Raw genomic sequence first — 17,623 nt, forward strand, 5'->3', positions numbered from 1 at the left:
TTATTGCAGCATTATTTACAATAGCCAAGATACGAAAGCAACCCAAGTGTCCATTGATAGATGAATGGATAAAGAAGACGTGGGGCAAGTGCGCGCATACGTATGTAAAACAATTGTACTCAACCATAAAAAAGAAAAAATCTTGCCATTTGCGACAACATTGGTGGACAAAAGCATTTGTCACGTTGAAGCCCTAAACACATTGCCTTTGAAATAGTAGATGGTGGGTACACCTCTTCTAGTTCAAAGATGGAAGTTCTAGTACTTTTCTATGGAATATAAAATTATTGCTAGCATGTTTTTTTTTTTAATTACTGTAATTCTAGAACTGAACACATACCTTAGAGGTCATTACTGAAACCAAGAGAGACAAAAACACTGTCCCAAATTTATACATTTAAGCTTTCGGTCAGAGCAGGGTCAGGAATTCAAATATTTCTGTTTGTGCCCAACCCTTTGCTTACTTGTTTGTTCTGTCTTCCTCCCTCCCTCCTTCCCTTTCTGTTGTTTAAACTCTGCTATAGATTGATTAAAATATTTAATGATAAATAAGGGGGGAGGGGCACCTGGATGGCTCAGTTGTTAAGCGACTGCCTTTGGCTCAGGTCATGATCCCAGGATCCTGGGATCGAGCCCCTCACTGGGCTCCCTGCTCGGAGGGAAGCCTGCTTCTCCCTCTCCCACTCCCCCTACTTGTGTTCCCTCCCTGTCAAATAAATAAAATCTTTAAAAATAATAATAATAATAAATAAGGGGGGGGAAGAAAAATAATTCTGGAAGGTAGCCAAGGACCAGGTTTTGAGACTGCTGCTTATAGTATTGTTTAGTCAGTTACAGATTGACTCATAGATTCAACCTCAGAGCATCAGAAAACTGTTTTCTCCTACCATTTTCTGGTTAATTTCTCTTTAATAATCCAGAATGGAGCTGTATTGTTACATTTGTGCTTTTGTGATTTGAGAAGTAAGATAAGTCAATCCATAAAAATTTATTATTTATATATTTTTTTAATTTTAAGAAGTATTTATCCAGGGCGCCTGGGTGGCTCAGTTGGTTAAGCGACTGCCTTCGGCTCAGGTCATGATCCTGGAGTCCCAGGATCAAGTCCCGCATCGGGCTCCCTGCTCAGCGGGGAGTCTGCTTCTCCCTCTGACCCTCCTCCCTTTCATGCTCTCTATCATTCTCTCTCTCTCTCAATAAATAAATAAAAATCTAAAAAAAAAAAAAAAAAAAAGAAGTGTTTATCCAAATACTTGCCACCTTTTCCTCTTCCCTCTTTCATATGCCACTTACGAACCTTCCCAAGGACACTGTGGTTTGTTTTTTGATTTATTGTAGACTTTCTGGCTTAACAAGTGTCCAGGTACTTCAATTTATCCAATAACTTCTGAGTACTTGTATGTAAGTTATATTTTACTAGGTTTTTGAGAGATATAAAGATGAATGAATAAGTCAGAGGTCTCAGAATTTAGTTTTAGAATTAAAATGCATTTTAAAAATTATGTATCACAACTCTTTTTTTTTTTTTAACTCTAGGTTAGTGGTCTCTAGCTCTAGAAGTCTCAAGGTCACACCCAGAGTTAAATAGCAGAGCCAGGGTTAGAACCTTATAAAAACTAGGGACTGTACATTTATAGATTTGTTGGCTGCCTATAGCTAGGGTTTTTTTTTAACATATAAGACTTCTAGAATCATACTTGGCTCATGAGTCTCTCTCTTGCTTTTCTCTCCTCCCCTTGTTTCTTTCTTTCTCTGCTTCACTCACTCACTCACTCACTCACACTCTGCCTTTCTCCCTCTCTCCTACTCTTTCTTGTCTCCCCTCTGTTCTCCCCTGCCCTCTTTTTGGCTTCATTCTCAGGCAGACTCTTTCAAGGTGGGAAAGAGGGCCACTGGCAGCCTAGGTGTATCATTACGGCTCAAGATCCAAAATGTCAGAATGTCTGTATATCAGATTTCTCCAAAGGACTTTTGTCCTGGTTTAATCACAAGTGTACTCCTTTGGTCAGGAAAGCAGAAACACCGTGATTGATCTCTGCACTAGGATTACCTGGAAAGGAGTAGGGCAGTTCCCTTTGGAAGGGATATAGGCCGACAAATCTTGGGGTCTGCTCTTTTTGGCCTTTGGCATCCTAGCTATTCTCTAGTGGCCCTCTATGAAGAACTGCTGTCCTCCATAAACTTTTTTCATTCAAATCGGTGTGCTCCTTATTTTCCCATTCTTAACCACGGCCTCAACTTGTATTTGGCTCTGCTGAATATTTTCCCCACGTCTCTAGGACTGTGTAAAAACAGGTATGTGGTCTATATAAAATTGGCTCTATGCTGAAATAGTGATGAATACATATTAGGTATTACAGAAAATTAAACCACACAACGAACCATATTTGACAGCAGTCAGCTCTGCAGAACTCCCATGTGTTGAAATGCTGTTTAAAGTTGGCTCTCTTGGGGCATCTGGGTGGCTCAGTGGGTTAAATGTCCCAACTCTTGATTTTGGCTCAGGTCATGATCTCAGGGTGGTGAGATCAAGCCCTGAGTGGGGCTCCACAATGGGCATGGAGCCTGCATAAGGTTCTGTCTCTCCAGGGCACCTGGGTGGCACATTTGGCTAAGTGTGGAACTCTTGGTTTCAGCTGGGGTTTTGATCTCAGGGTCATGAGATCAAGCCCCGCAAAAGGGCTCTACACTCTGTCCAGAGTCTGCTTAAGACTTTCTCTCCCTCTGTTCCTCCCTTCCACATGCAAGCTCTTTCTTTCTCTCTCTCTCTCTCTCAAATCTTTTTTTTTTTTTTTTTTTAAGATTTATTTATTTGAGAGAGAGAGCAGGATAGAGAGCAAGCAGCAGGGAGGAGCAGAGGGGAGGGAGAAGAAGGTTCCACGCTGAGCAGGAACCCCGACGTGTGGCTTGATCCCAGGATTCTGGGATCATGACCTGAGCTGAAAGCAGATGCTTAACTGACTGAGCCACCCAAGTTGCCCCTAAAATAAAACTTAAAAAAAAAAAAAAAATCTCCCTCCCCCTTTCCCCACCCACCCCCTGCTTGTGTGCATGCTCGTATGCACGCTCTCTCTCTCAAAAATTAAAAAAATTTAAAGAATTAAAAACAAAGCTGGCTCTCTTAAAGCTAAAGGAAGGACAGAAAGAAGAAAGCATACTGGGGGAGAGAATAGAAGGAGGAAGAGGTGCTTGGAGGAGACAGAGTTGACTATTCAAACCTCTGGAGGTGCTTAGACATGAATATACAGGACCCCATTACAGGCTGTTCACATCCCTGCTGGTAGTAACCTCCAGACCTGAACTGTATTGGTAAGGTTTTCTCTTCTCCCGTGCCCCAAGTTGTACCATAACAGGAGGCATCTACTTCTGTACTTTGTCAATTAGTGAGAGTTGACTTAGGGAATAGTTATGTGTGGCCTATCTCTGTATCATCCATTGTAAGCTGTCACTGATGAAAGACAATTATGATGATCAGTTTCCATCTTAAAGACAGTTGTGACAAACATTGCTTAAAGTTTGGAAAAAGTCTATCTTCTTTTGAAGAATTGATGTGTTTCCTTTTCTTATTACTTACAGCAGAAGTTTCTTAGCTGTAGCAGGTCAATGCCCATAATAACCTCCAGAGAGAAACCACTCTGGCTAGAGGCTCTGGTTAAGACACAGAACCCAGGAGGGTTTGCCATTTGTGATGTTAACTGTCCTACCAGCAGATAAGTTTCTTAGGGATTTGGTGTTTTATTTATGTAAGAAGAGTTTTAGTTACAAAATGATAATTAAATATCTTAATTAAAATTAGAGTATATTATCCACCTTCCATTCTTGTAGGCACGGAAAGTAAATCCACAGATTTATTATGCTTAAGTAAAAATGTTTATAGAAAAAAAAAAAATCTTCCGATATCCAATATTGTCCCAGGAGAGGAGTAAATGCAAATCGAGGATAAATGATTTTGTTTTATTCTTCTTCTCTCCCTTTCCCCCAAATCACTACATGTAGGTGAAATCAGATTTAAATGATTCTATGAAACATGAAAATAAAGGGCAACCTTGAAGGGGGCCATTTGTACCTAGAGGCAGCCTGATGAGTTGGCTGCTAATGAGGCGTCCTGTCACTTCTACTCCCACTTTGCCTTGAGGTTAGCGGTCGGTGTATTAGCTGCAGAAGTTTATAAGTACCCTGTGGCGGAGCCTTCTCCTTCTCCCAGCCACATCTTCCTTAGGTCCTCGTCTGTTTTCCAGAAGGAAGACAGTAGGGAAACTTTAAACTTTGGTACTGTGGCTGTTCAGCCTTTCAAAACTTCTTTCATTTGCTTTTATGCCCATGTCAACAAAAGTTCCTACCCCTAACAAGGAAGGTATATACTAAAGTCACCCTAATCCATTTTTAGAATATTTTTATCACCCTCAGAGTTTCCATGGGCCCATTTGTGTTCAGTTCCCATTCCTACTTAGTCTAGGCAACCACTCTTCTACTTCCTGTCTTTAAAGTTGTGTCTTTTCTAGAAAATTCATGTAAACAGAATTATACAATATTTAGTCTTTTGTGTCTTGCTTTTCTCACATTTCATAATGCTTTTTTTTTTTTTTTTAAGATTTTATTTATTTATTTGACAGAGAGAGACACAGCGAGAGAGGGAACACAAGCAGGGGGAGTGGGAGAGGGAGAAACAGGCTTCCCGCCGAGCAGGGAGCCCGATGTGTGGGACTTGATCCCAGGACTCTGGGATCATGACCTGAGCCGAAGGCAGACGCTTAACAACTGAGCCACCCAGGCGCCCCATTTCATAATGCTTTTTTTTTTTTTTTTTAATTTATTTATTTAACAGAGAGAGAGATAGCGAGAGAGGGAACACAAGCCGAGGGAGTGGGAGAGGGAGAAGCAGGCTTCCCGCGGAGCAGGGAGCCCGATGCGGGCCTCGATCCCAGGACCCCGGGATCATGACCTGAGCCGAAGGCAGACGCTTAACGACTGAGCCACCCAGGCGCCCTCATAATGCTTTTAAGGCTCATCCATATTGTAGTGTTTTCAGTAGTTCATTCCCATTTACAGCTGCATAATATTCCACTATATTTTTGCACCCTATTTTGTTTATCCATTCACCAATTGATGAACATTGCGTTTCTAATTTTTAGCTGTTATGAATAATGCAGCTGTGAACATTAATATATTCTTTTTTGTGTAGATATGTGTTTTCATTTCTCTTGGGTAGATACCTAGGAATTGCTGGGTCAGACCTGTTTAACATTTTAAGAAACTGTCGAAGTCTAGAAATAGAAATTACATCTTTCTAGATTACATCTTTCAACAAGGGTGCCAAAATAAATCAGTGGGGGAAGAATACAGTAGTATCCCCATATCCACGATTTTGCTTTCCCTGGCTTCAGATATTTGTGGTTAACTGCGATATGGAAGCAGATAGTCCTTCTGACGTAACAGAAGGTCAGTAGTAGCCTAACACTATGTCACAATGCCTACATCATTCCCCTCAGTGTATCTCATCACACAGGCATTTTATCATCTCACATCATCACAAGAAGGGTGAATTTGGTACAATAAGATCTTTTGATAGACCACATTCACATAACTTTTATTTACAGTATATTGTTATAATTGTCCTATTTTATTACCAGTTATTGTTGTTCATCCCCTTGCTGTACCTAATTTATAAATTAAACTTTATCATAGATATGTATGAATAGGAAAAAACATGGTGTATATAGGGCTCAGTACTATCTGTAGTTTCAGGTGTCCATGGGGGTGGGGAGGGTCTTGGAACATATCCCCCACCAATAAGGGAGACTACTATAGTCTTTTCAACAAATGGGGCTGGGAAACTTGGATTATCTATATTTGCAAAAGAATAAAGCTGGGACCCCTACCTAATACCATATAAAAAAATAAAATGGATCATAGACTTAAATATAAGAAGTAAAAGGAAAAATCTCCTAGAAGAAAACATGGGCATAGATCGTTACGAACTTGGGTTAGCCAGTGATTTCTTAGGACTCCAAAGCAAAAGTGGCAAAAGAAAAGCAGATAAATTAGACTTTATCGGAGCGCCTGGCTGGCTCAGTGAGAAGAGCATGTGACTCTTGATCTTGGAGTTGTAAGTTTGAGCCCCACATTGGGTGCAGAGATGATTTAAAAATAAAATCTTCAAAAAAAAATGGACTTTATAAAAATTAAAAATTTTTTATGCTCCAAGGACATCATCAAGAAAATGGATCTTGGATAGATCTAGAGGTATAATGCTAAGTGCAATAAATCAGTCAGAGAAAGACAGATACGATATGATTTTACTCATATGTGGAATTTAGGAAACGAACAAAGATAAAAAAGAAACACATCCTTAAATACAGAGTGCAGACTGGTGCTTGCCAGAGGAAAGGTAGGTTGGGGGGATGGGTGAAATAGGTGAAGGCGATTAAGAGTACACTTCTTGTGATGAGCACTGAGTAATGTATGGAATTGTTGAATCATTATATTGTACACCTGAAACTAATGTAACTGTATGTTAACTATGCTTGAATTAAAAAAAGAAAGTGAGGGGCGCCTGGGTGGCTCAGTTGGTTAAGCGACTGCCTTCGGCTCAGGTCATGATCCTAGAGTCCTGGGATCGAGTCCCGCATCGGGCTCCCTGCTCAGCAGGGAGTCTGCTTCTCCCTCTGACCCTCCCCCTCTCATGTGCTCTCTCTCTCTCTCTCTCTCTCTCTCTCTCTCTCAAATAAATAAATAAAATCTTAAAAAATAAAAAAATAAAAAAATAAAAAGAAAGTGAACTGTATATCTCAATTAAAAAAGCCCAAATAGCTCAATTAAAAAATAGGTAAATGATTTGAATAGGCTTTTTTTTGTTTTAAGGTTTGTTTGTTTATTTTAGAGAGAGAGAGAGAGAATCTCAAGCAGACTCCACACTGAGCGCAGAGCCCAACGCAGGGCTTGATCTCACAACCCTGAGATCACGACCCAGGCCATACTAACAGTTGGGTGCTTAACCGATTGCACCACCCAGGCGCCCCTTGAATAGACATTTCTTAAAAAAAAAAAAAAAAAGGCAAATGATTGATAAGCAATTGAAAATATGCAGAACATCACTAGTCATTAGGGAAATGCAAATCAAAACCACAGTGGGATACACTTCACACCCACATCTGGTATAGCTAAAATAAAAAAGATCAACAAGTGTTGGTAAAGATGTGGAGAAATTGAAACTCACGCATTGTTGGTTGGGATTGTAAAATGGCATAAGCACTTTGCAAAAAACACTTTGGCAGTTCCTCAGAATGTTAAGCATACGAGTTGCTCTATGATCTAGAAATTCGGTTAGGCATATAGCCAGTGGAATTGGAAACATTCCCACACAAACACCTGTACTTAATGTTCATAGTAGCATTATTTAACAATAGCCAAAAATGGAAACAATCACATGTCAATAGATGAATATATAAACTATATATTTTGAATGAATATATAAACTATAAACTTTCCCACCAGTGGCCTGGTGGGAAAGGTGAATTGGTATAGGATTTTGGAGTAATAAAAATTTTTGAAGTTAGATGGTGGTGGTTGTATAACTCAGTGAATGTACTAAAACCCCCCTGGATTCTACACTTACTTAAAACAGTAAATTTATATCTCAACTAAGCTGTTCATAAAGGGAAGGAAACCATGAAATTAATTTCTAAAGTAGTACCATTTAACATTCCCTCCAGGAATGAAAGAAATTTCCTTTTTCTCTGCATCCTCACAAACTCCTGGTATTGTCTGTCTTTTTGATTTAGTGGTTCTCTAGTGTAGTGGCATCTCATGGTGATTTCAATTTGCATTTCCCTAACGACTAATGATGATGAGCTTCTTTTATGTGCATATTACCCATTTGTGTATTGTCTTTGATGAAAAGGTCTATTGAAATCTTTTGCCCATTTAAAATTGAGTTGCTTGACTTATAATTGTGTTGTAAGAGATTTTTTTCAAGTCTTAATTTTTTATTATTAGACTCAACAGACGAAGAATAACATTTTAATAAATATGATCAGAACAACAAAATGTAAGGGAAATAAGATTAAAACTTTACACATTGTTCATTGTAAGTATGAGCAAAAATAAGCAAAAAGACTGAAGTAGCTATTTCAGTAGCTATTTAAACATATTAAATGTTTAAACAGTTTTGAACACATAGTATGTACCAATATTTAAGTTACTTATAAATATTGTTTTTAATGTGATAAATGAACTTGTTTCTTGTAAAACTTACCTAATATAGATCATAAGTATAATTATAAGAGATTTTGATCTCTTCTGCATACAGTCCTTTATTAGATTTGTCTAATTGGGAGAAAAATTTGCAAATATTTTCTCCCAATCTGTGGCTTCTCTTTTCATTTTCTTAGTGGTATTTTTGAAAAGCAAAAGTTGTAAATTTTGATGATGTCCAGTTCACAAGTTTTTTTTCCTTATATGGATCCTGCCTTTGATGACATTTCTAAGAAATCTTTGCCTAGTCCAGGGTCACAGAGATTTTTTTCTCCTATATTTTCTTCTACAAGTTCTTTTAGTTTCACCCGTTTACATTTAGGTTCTTAATCTATTTGGAGTTAGATTTTGCATATGGTGTGAGGTAAGTGACCAGTTGTTTCTGTATCATTGGTTGAAAAAATGATCCCCCATTGAATTACCTTGGCACCTCTGTTAAAAACCAGTTGTCCACAACTTAAGTAGTTTTCCTTCTGAACTCTGTTCTGCTCCATTTATCAAATGTGTTGTCCATACCACACTGACTTGGTTATTATACATTTGTAGTAACTTTTGAAATCAAATAATTTAAATCCTCCAGTGTTCTTTTCTTCAAAATTGTTTTGTCTATTCTGTGTTTTTTTTGTTTGTTTTTGTTTTTTGCATTTCCATATAAATTATGGAATGAGCTTGTTGACACCTTCAAAAAATTCTGCTGGGCCTTTTAACTGTAGTTGCCTTGAATCTATTGTCAGTTTGAGAATCACCATCTTAACAATATTGAGTCTTCTATTAATGACCATAGTATATATCTCCCCATTTATTTAGATCTGACATTTTAAAAATTTTGGTGACTTGAAATGATTGCTGTTGACAGTTTTGTCAAATTTTGTACTTGTTCTTTTGTGGGTAAAAATCACTAACCTTTTCACATACCATACCCAGAAGATAACCTGCGGTGTTTTTAACCTTATAACAGGCTTATACTTCCAGTATTTTGATTATGTTTTTCTGTCTTAAAATTTAAAAAAAATTTTCTTGAAAGTGCACTAGGTAGGTATGATTTTTGTCATATTGTACTAACTGTGATACTAGTAGAAACTCAATTCTAGTGGAGGAGAAGACAGTAATACCTTGTAACTTTTGTTTGGTGTTTCTGTCTGAAGGTTCTCCAACTCCATTCCTTGAAGAGAAAATGGCCTACCAGGGATATCAGAACATCCAGAACTGGCCAGAAAACACAAACTTTTGCTTTGAACCTCAACAATTGGTGAATCCTACCCAGACTGGTAAGTGCAGGCTTGCCTGTGACTGTTCAGTATGAGTGATGACATAAACATGAAAAATTTGTAGCCACCACTCAGATAAAACTTTTTAGCCTAAATATAGCTTGCAAAGCACAACCAGAGTGTAACCCTTTGCCCTGAACATTTAGTTGACCCTTTCTTCTCTCAATCCCTTCTTCTGATGCGCATGCCTCTCCATATCTCTCCCTTTCGAAGACTGTTTTGAGTAACTTAACTGAAATTCATATTCATTGAAGACTAAATGGTCAGTAGTATCGTAGAATCGTAATTCTTCGAAAAGGAATTATTACAGTAATAGTAGCACCATTTGTTGAATGTCTGTTTTGTGTGCCAGGCACAGGGCTAGAGCCTTTTTATACATATTTTCTGTGTTTCTTACCTAACTCTGCAAGTATGTATTATTCTCATTTGACAGGAGGGAAAACTAGGACTCATACCCAATTTCTATAAAATCAAACTATTCTGTAGAGACAAAAAGCATATGTGTAGTTGCCTAGAGCTGGAAATGGTGGCAGGAATGGATTGCAGTGGGACCTCAAAGGAGTAATATCAATGGCTCCATGCCAGGTTGAGAGCTCAGTTTTTTGTTTGCACTTATATATGGCTTCTTTTTTACCATCTAACTTATTACAAGGTGCTCATAGCTGGTTCCAAATAATCTAGTACTTGATGTTCTATACCATTTTCCAGTTATTGGGTATATCAATATATGGTAATTTTTAAAAACCGCTTTATTAAGACATAATTCATATACCATACAATTCACCTATTTAAAGTGTACGATTCGGGGACGCCTGGGTGCCTTAGTTGGTTAAGCATCTGCTTTTGGCTCAGGTCATGATCCCAGAGTCGTGGGATCAAGTCCCATGTTGTTCTCCCTGCTCAGCAGGGAGTCTACTTCTCCCTCTCCCTCTGCTCCTCCACCCCCGCCACTCGTGCTCTCTCTCTCTCTCTCAAATAAATAAATAAAATCTTCAAAAAACAAAATCAAGTGTACAATTCAGTGGATTTTTAGTATCTTCATGTGTGTGTGTGTGTGTGTGTGTGTGTGTGTGTGTGTGTAGCCATCACCAGAATCAACTTTAAAACATTTTTATAAGCAACCACTAATCTACTTTCTGTCTCTCTAAATTTACCTGTTCTGGACATTTTATATAAATGAAATCATATGTGGTCTTTTGTGACTGGCTTTTTCACTTAGCAAGTTTTCAAGGATCTTGCATTTTGTGGTACAGATCAGTACTTCATTCTTTCAGAGGAACTCATAATATTCCATTGTATGGATATACCACATTTTGTTTATCTGTTCATCAGTTGATAAATATATAGGTTGTTTGCATTTTTTTTCTTTTACTGTTGTCACTAATGCTGTTATAAACGTTCATGTACAGGTTTTTGTGTAGACATATATTTTCATTTCCCTTGGGTTTATACCTAGATTGGTATTGCTGATCATTTGATAACTCAGTGTTGAATCATTTGAGGAACTGCCCAACTATTTTCCAAAGCAACTGTACAATTTTATATTGCCACCAGTAGTGGATTAGGTTTGTAATTCCTCCACATCCTTAAAAATCCTTGTTTTCCCTTTTGAAAAATTAAACCTAACCTAGTTGGGATTGAAGTGGTATATCTTGTTATGATTTTAATTTGCATTTTCCTCTTGGCTAATGATGTTCATTATCTTCTTATTTTTCATATGTTTATTGACTGTTTGTATATCTTCCTTAGAGAAATGTGTATTCGGATCCTTATCCCAATTTTAATTGGTGTATCTTTTTTGTTGTTGTCCTGTAAGAGTTCTTTATATACTACACCCTTATCAGATTTATGATTTGCAAATATTTTCTCCCATTTTGTGGGTTGTCTCCTAATTTTCTTTATAGTGCCCATTGATGCATAAAAGTTTTTTATTTTGATGAAGTCCAATATATCTAGTTTTTCTCTTGTTGCTCATGCTTTGGTGTTATATCTAAGACTCCACTGCCAAATCTGAGGTCATGAACATTTATCCTTATGTTTTCTTTTTCTTTTTTTGACGATTTTATTTATTTGAGAGAGAGAGAGAAGCAGCAGGGGGAGCGGCAGGCAGAGGGAGAAGCAGGCTCCCCACTGAGCAAGGAGCCCGATGCGGGACTCTATCCCAGGACCTGGGATCATGACCTAAGCCGAAGGCAGATGCTTAACTGTCTGAGCTACCCAGGCGTCCCTATCCTTATGTTTTCTTCTAAAAATTTTATATTTTTAGCTCTTGTATTAAGGTCTTTGATCCATTGTAAGTTGATTTTGTATATTTTTAGCTCTTGTATTAAGGTCTTTGATCCATTGTAAGTTGATTTTTGTATATGGTATTATTTTGCATGTTGATATCCAGTTGTCCCAGCTGCATTTTTTTGAAGACTGTTCTTTGCCCATTTCATGGTCTTGGCATCCTTGCTGAAATCTGTTGACCATAGATACATAATTTTGTTCATCAACTCTTAGTTCTATTCCACTGGATCTGTCTGTCTGTCCTAATGCCAGGACTATACTGTCATGATTACTATAGCTTTGTGGTAAGTTTTGCAGTTAGGAAGTGTGAGTTTTCCTCACTTTTGTGGGGTTGGGTTGTTTTTTTTGTTTGTTTTTGTTTTTTTTTTAATGATTGTTTTAGCTATTCTGGCTGGGTCTTTTGTGATTCCATATGAATTTTAGAATCAGCTTGTCAATTTCTATAAAGAAACCAGCTGGGATTCTTACAGGAATTTATAGATCTATAGATCTATAAATACAGATATATAATCTATAGATCAAATTGAGTTTTGCTATCTTTACAATATTAAGTCTTTCAATCCATAAACATAGAATGTTTTTCCATTTATTTATTTTTTTTTATTTTTATTTTTTTAAAGATTTTATTTATTTGACAGAGAGAGACACAGCGAGAGAGGGAACACAAGCAGGGGGAGTGGGAGAGGGAGGAGCAGGGAGCCCGATGCAGGGCTCGATCCCAGGACCCTGGGATCATGACCTGAGCCGAAGGCAGACGCTTAAGGACTGAGCCACCCAGGTGCCCCTGTTTTTCCATTTATTTATATCTTATTTCTTTCAACAGTATTTTTGTAGTTTTCACAGTATAAATTTTATATCCCTGTTTATAAAATTTATTCCTAGTATTTTATTCTTTTTGATGCTATGAATGAAATTGTTTCCTTAATTTCATTTTTAGATTATTCATTGGAAGGGTATAGATACACAATTGATTTTTGTATATTGATCTTGTATCTTCAGCCTTGCTCAATTCATTAGTTCTAGTAGTTTTAGTGGATTCCTTAGGATTTTCCACATGTATGATCATGTCATTTACAAATGTAATTTTAGTTCCTCATTTCCAATCTTGATGCGTTTTATTTCTTTTTCTTGCCTAATTTTCCTGGCTAGAACCTTCAGTACAATGATTAACTAGAAGCGGTGAGAGCAGACATCCTTGTTTTGTTACTTTCTTTAGAGGGAAAGCATCCAGTCTTTGGCCATTAAGTATGGTGTCAGCAGAGTGTGTTTTGCAGGTGCCATTTATCAGATTAAGGAAAGTGCCTTCAATTCCTAATTTGTCAAGTACTTGATTTATCATGAAAGGGTGTTGGGTTTTGTCAAGTGGTTTTTCTGCATCTATTGAAATGATCATGTGGTTTTAATTTTTATTCTACTGATACGTATATATTACATTGATTACCAATCTTGCATTCCTGGGATAAATCCCATTTAGTCATGGCGTATAATTTGTGTTATTTTCTGGCACATTCATAAACATATTTGTTGAAGATTTTGGCATCCATATTTAGAAGAGATGCTGATCTGTAGTTTCCTTATGATGTCTTTGTCTAGTTTTGGTATCAGAGTACTATCAGGGTATTAACATTCTGTGGAAATACCAACCAGAGAATGAGTTAGGAAGTGTTTTCCCTGCTTCAGGTTTTTCTGGAAGAGTTTATGAAGAATTAGTTGTAATTCTTCTGTTAATGTTTGGTAGAATTGATCAGCGAAGCTATCTTAGCCAGAGATTTTCTTTGTGAGTCATTTTTAATTACTAATATTAAGGTCAGGAAGAAGAGGAACCAGCAAGGGTAACGTCAAAGGAATGGCCAGTTTTGAGGTTGGAGAAAACTTGGAAGAGTATAATGTCTTGAAAGCCAACTGTGGTAGTCAGCTCCCAAGATGGTTCCAATGATCCCCAACTCCTGGTATTCACACCTTTGTGTAGTAACCTCCCACATCATACTAGGCTTAGTCTGTGTGATCAGTAGAATAGATGGCAGAAATAATGGTATGTCATTTCTAAGATTAGGTTATAAAAGACACTGTGGCTTCCATCTTGGTTATTCTCGGTTTACTCACCCTGGGGATAGCCAGTTGCTATGGAGAGGCCCATGTAGGGGAGAATCAGAGGCCTCTATAGTCAGTAGCCATGTAAATAAGCCGCTGTGTAGGCAGGTTCTCCAGCCCCTGTCAAATCTTCTGATGATCACAGCCTTGGCCAGTGCCTTGACTACATACAGCCTTGCGCGAGACACACTAATCAGTGGAGGTGGGGAAAGTAGATCCTGGGGGACATTTTGAAGGTCAGCTCAGCTGGATTTTCTTATGAATTGGGAATGGTATATGAAAGAGCGAAGTTAAGGATGACTCCAATGTTTTTGACTAAAAAGATAGAATGCCATTAGAGATGGGAAGATTGTATGAGGGGTAGTTTGGGAAACGTGTTACGTTTTGGCTTTATTTTATACATTAAGAATTGGCAATTTGATATGAAAATCAAGAAATAAGGGGTGGGGTCTAGATGGCTGGAGGTACAAATTTGAGTGTTATTAACTTACGGACAGAATTTTAAACTGTGAGATTAGATGCGGTCACTAAGTGGGGGGAATGTGGATAAAGAAAAGGTCTTCATCCCTTTAACCACTTGGTCCTTCAGTTCTCAGCTGAAATATTTACCAGGTGAAGATCTTCTTTGACTTGAACTAAAATATCTGTCTGCTAAATGTTCTCAGCCCTGACCTTATTATGCATCTCTGGGTTTTTAGAGCACACAGACTCTGTCATATTAGAGGCATCCAGAAAAAACATAATAAATAAATGACAGAACTTTGTAGAAACCATTCATTTTTACATGCAAGGTAGCACATCTCCCATCCTAATGTGCAAACCATACAGCAGTTACTGTCCTTGATGGTTTAGGCGTTGTGTTTTCCTTCAGTGGAAGTGTTAGGAGGAGCCTTTCCAAACCCCGGGGTACCGGGCAGCATGAATGGTCGTAATCTCTCTCATCTCCCAGCTCCCCTGCTGTTCTCGAGAAGCAGCTTTGGGTCCTCCTCCACCCCCAGCAGTTTCTCAGTTTGCCTTCCGCTGTTCATACTTCCCAGTGCCACAGTCTCCTCTGATCTTGCCATCTCTTGCTAGAGGAGGGTGGTACAGCTGCCTCAGAGCCACAGGAATGAACACTGTCCCAAGGCCTAGGCTTTTATGCATCTGCCGCTGACAAATGAAGCACCTTAAGGGAATGAGTCACTAGCATCTACCAAGGAACTAGTTAGAAATGCAGATTCTTAGGGCCTAGCAATCAGTGTTTCTTTAAGGCTGCAGGGTAATTCAGATGTGTGCTAATTTTGAGAAGGCCTTCTTAGAAGCGGAATTCTTTTATTTTTATTTATTTATTTTTTATTTTGTCTCTGGTAAAGAATAAAGAATTTTCCTATGACTGGGCAGGGACTAAGCATACTATTGGCCCCATTTCTAGTACCCAGAATAAAACCATGCAGATCACAAATCTCCCCATCTAGAATATCAGAAAGATTAAATCACAAATCATTTAGTCCATTTCTCAAAGTTCTGTTGACTATGGCATTCTTAATATTTCATTTCTGTATCAGGGCAGAAATGTCTTGTGAACATTTTCTTTCTTTTTTTTTTTTTAAGATTTTATTTATTTATTTATTTGACAGAGAACACAAGCAGGGGGGGTGGGAGAGGGAGAAGCAGGCTTCCTGCAGAGCAGGGAGCCCAATGCGGGGCTCGATCCCAGGACCCTGGGATCGTGACCTGAGCCCAAGGCAGACGCCTAACGACTGAGCCACCCAGGCGCCCCTCTTGTGAACATTTCATGACTAAAGATCAAAAAGAAAGGAAGCAACTTTAAATAAATTTGGAAACAGTATCCACAGTTAAAGGCTGATTATCCTTTACTTGTATTGGAGTACATGCTGATCTGTCTGCTCAAGGATGGAAGTAGACTTGCTAGTAGCAGTGAGCACACAGGGCAATTTTTATTTAAATTCTAGTTAGTTCGGGGCGCCTGGGTGGCTCAGTCAGTTAAGTGTCTGCCTTCAGCTCAGGTCATGATCCCAGGGTCCCGGGATCGAGCCCTGCATCAGGCTCCCTGCTCAGTGGGGAGTCTGCTTTTCCTCCCTCTGCCCTTCCACACCCACTCTTGTGCTCTCTCAAATTAAAATCTTTAAAAAAAATTCTTGTTAGTGTAATATTGGTGTCAGGAGTAGAATTTAGTGATTCATCACTTACATATAACACCCAGAGCTCATCAGAACAAGTGTCCCTTAGTAGCAAAATTCTTGCTTGGCCTGACTGGCTTTGCTTTTTTTTCTCATGTAAGAAGACACAGAGTTGGGGCGCCTGGGTGGCTTAGTCATTAAGCATCTGCCTTCGGCCCAGGTCATGATCCCAGGGTCCTGGGATAGGGCCCCGCATCGGGATCCCTGCTCCGCGGGAGGCCTGCTTCTCCCTCTCCCACTCCCCCTGCTTGTGTTCCTTCTCTTACTCTCTCTCTCTCTCAAATAAATAAATAAAATCTTAAAAAAAAAAAAAGGCATAGAGTTTCCCTGATGTTTTGAGTGCCTTTACTAATGGCAACTCATGATTCTGGAGTTTCTCTTCTGAAGATGCCAGCTGTTCACCTTGTCTCATTCAGACAACTTCTTAAAAGTAGGTTTCTTCGGGGCGCCTGGGTGGCTCAGTTGGTTAAGCGACTGCCTTCGGCTCAGGTCATGATCCTGGAGTCCCGGGATCGAGTCCCGCATCGGGCTCCCTGCTCAGCGGGGAGTCTGCTTCTCCCTCTGACCCTCCTCCCTCTCATGCTCTCTGTCTCTCATTCTCTCTCAAATAAATAAATAAATAAATCTTAAAAAAAAAAAAAAAGAAGTAGGTTTCTTCATGATGTCCAATGAGGTGAAAATGTCTTTTTTACTTGTCTGGCTGTCTTTTTTTTTTTTTCTTAAGAACCTAAAATGAATGTCTAAGTATATATTGGAGTTTAATTATATCTGTAATTTCACCTCTTAGCATATTATAGAATTGAGCATTAGTTGTGCCTTTAATTTTTTATTTGTTGGCTGATTCAGATAATCAAATCTTAGAGAATATGAGATTATATATTCTTAACTTGTAACAAAGGAATAAGGTAATCTCTACCATATTCAGTTACATATTTTCTCAATTTATTTAACTTCTGTTGATGACACATGTAACCAATCAATATTCATCATAGGATAAGGAATGCTAATCTTTTTAGTTGTATTCACTGGGAATGAGTTTTAAATTTCTTCTTTTTTCCAGATCCCTTTAAGATGCACCATGATGATGGCCTGGAGGATTTTCTCTTTCTCCCCAGTGGAACAACCAATGCTTCAGCATTTACAGAACGAAATGATCCCCTGCAAGACAGTTATGGTATGATGTCTTCAACTGGATTTATTGCTTAACTCCCAACAATTAATGTGGCCTTTTACCCATCACCTTTGAAGTTAACCACTAGGCAAAGTCATGTTTTTTGGCTCTGGCTGTAACAAGGCTCTATCTAGATTGGGCTCAGGAGAGAATTCAGCAGTTGGGGTGCTCAGGGTCTGCTCACCTCCTCTTGTGAGATCTTGAATACGATATGATAGGGCCAGATTCCGTCTCCACATTTTACTAGCTCATTACCTTGGGTAAGTTATATCCTCTCTAAACTTTGATTTCTTTATCTACAATATGGGGCCAGCAATAGTTCCTACCTTAAAGATGTGGTGATAATGAAATAAAATTTTGTAAAAGCACTT

General features: G+C 38.5%; 1 protein-coding gene across 10 annotated transcripts in view; it reads left to right on the forward strand.

The window, feature by feature from the left end:
• Nucleotides 1-17,623, forward strand: part of MAP4 (microtubule associated protein 4) — a 191,531-nt gene that overhangs the window by 116,510 nt on the left and 57,398 nt on the right. For all 10 annotated transcript variants that reach the window (XM_078078694.1, XM_078078693.1, XM_078078692.1 and 7 more), the window contains exons 4-5: nucleotides 9,399-9,521; nucleotides 17,142-17,255. In XM_078078694.1, the coding sequence (XP_077934820.1) occupies nucleotides 9,399-9,521; nucleotides 17,142-17,255 (237 nt within the window). The remainder of the gene's footprint in view (nucleotides 1-9,398; nucleotides 9,522-17,141; nucleotides 17,256-17,623) is intronic.

Source organism: Halichoerus grypus, chromosome 1 (genome assembly GCF_964656455.1).
Source record: "Halichoerus grypus chromosome 1, mHalGry1.hap1.1, whole genome shotgun sequence".
Lineage (NCBI taxonomy): Eukaryota > Metazoa > Chordata > Mammalia > Carnivora > Phocidae > Halichoerus > Halichoerus grypus.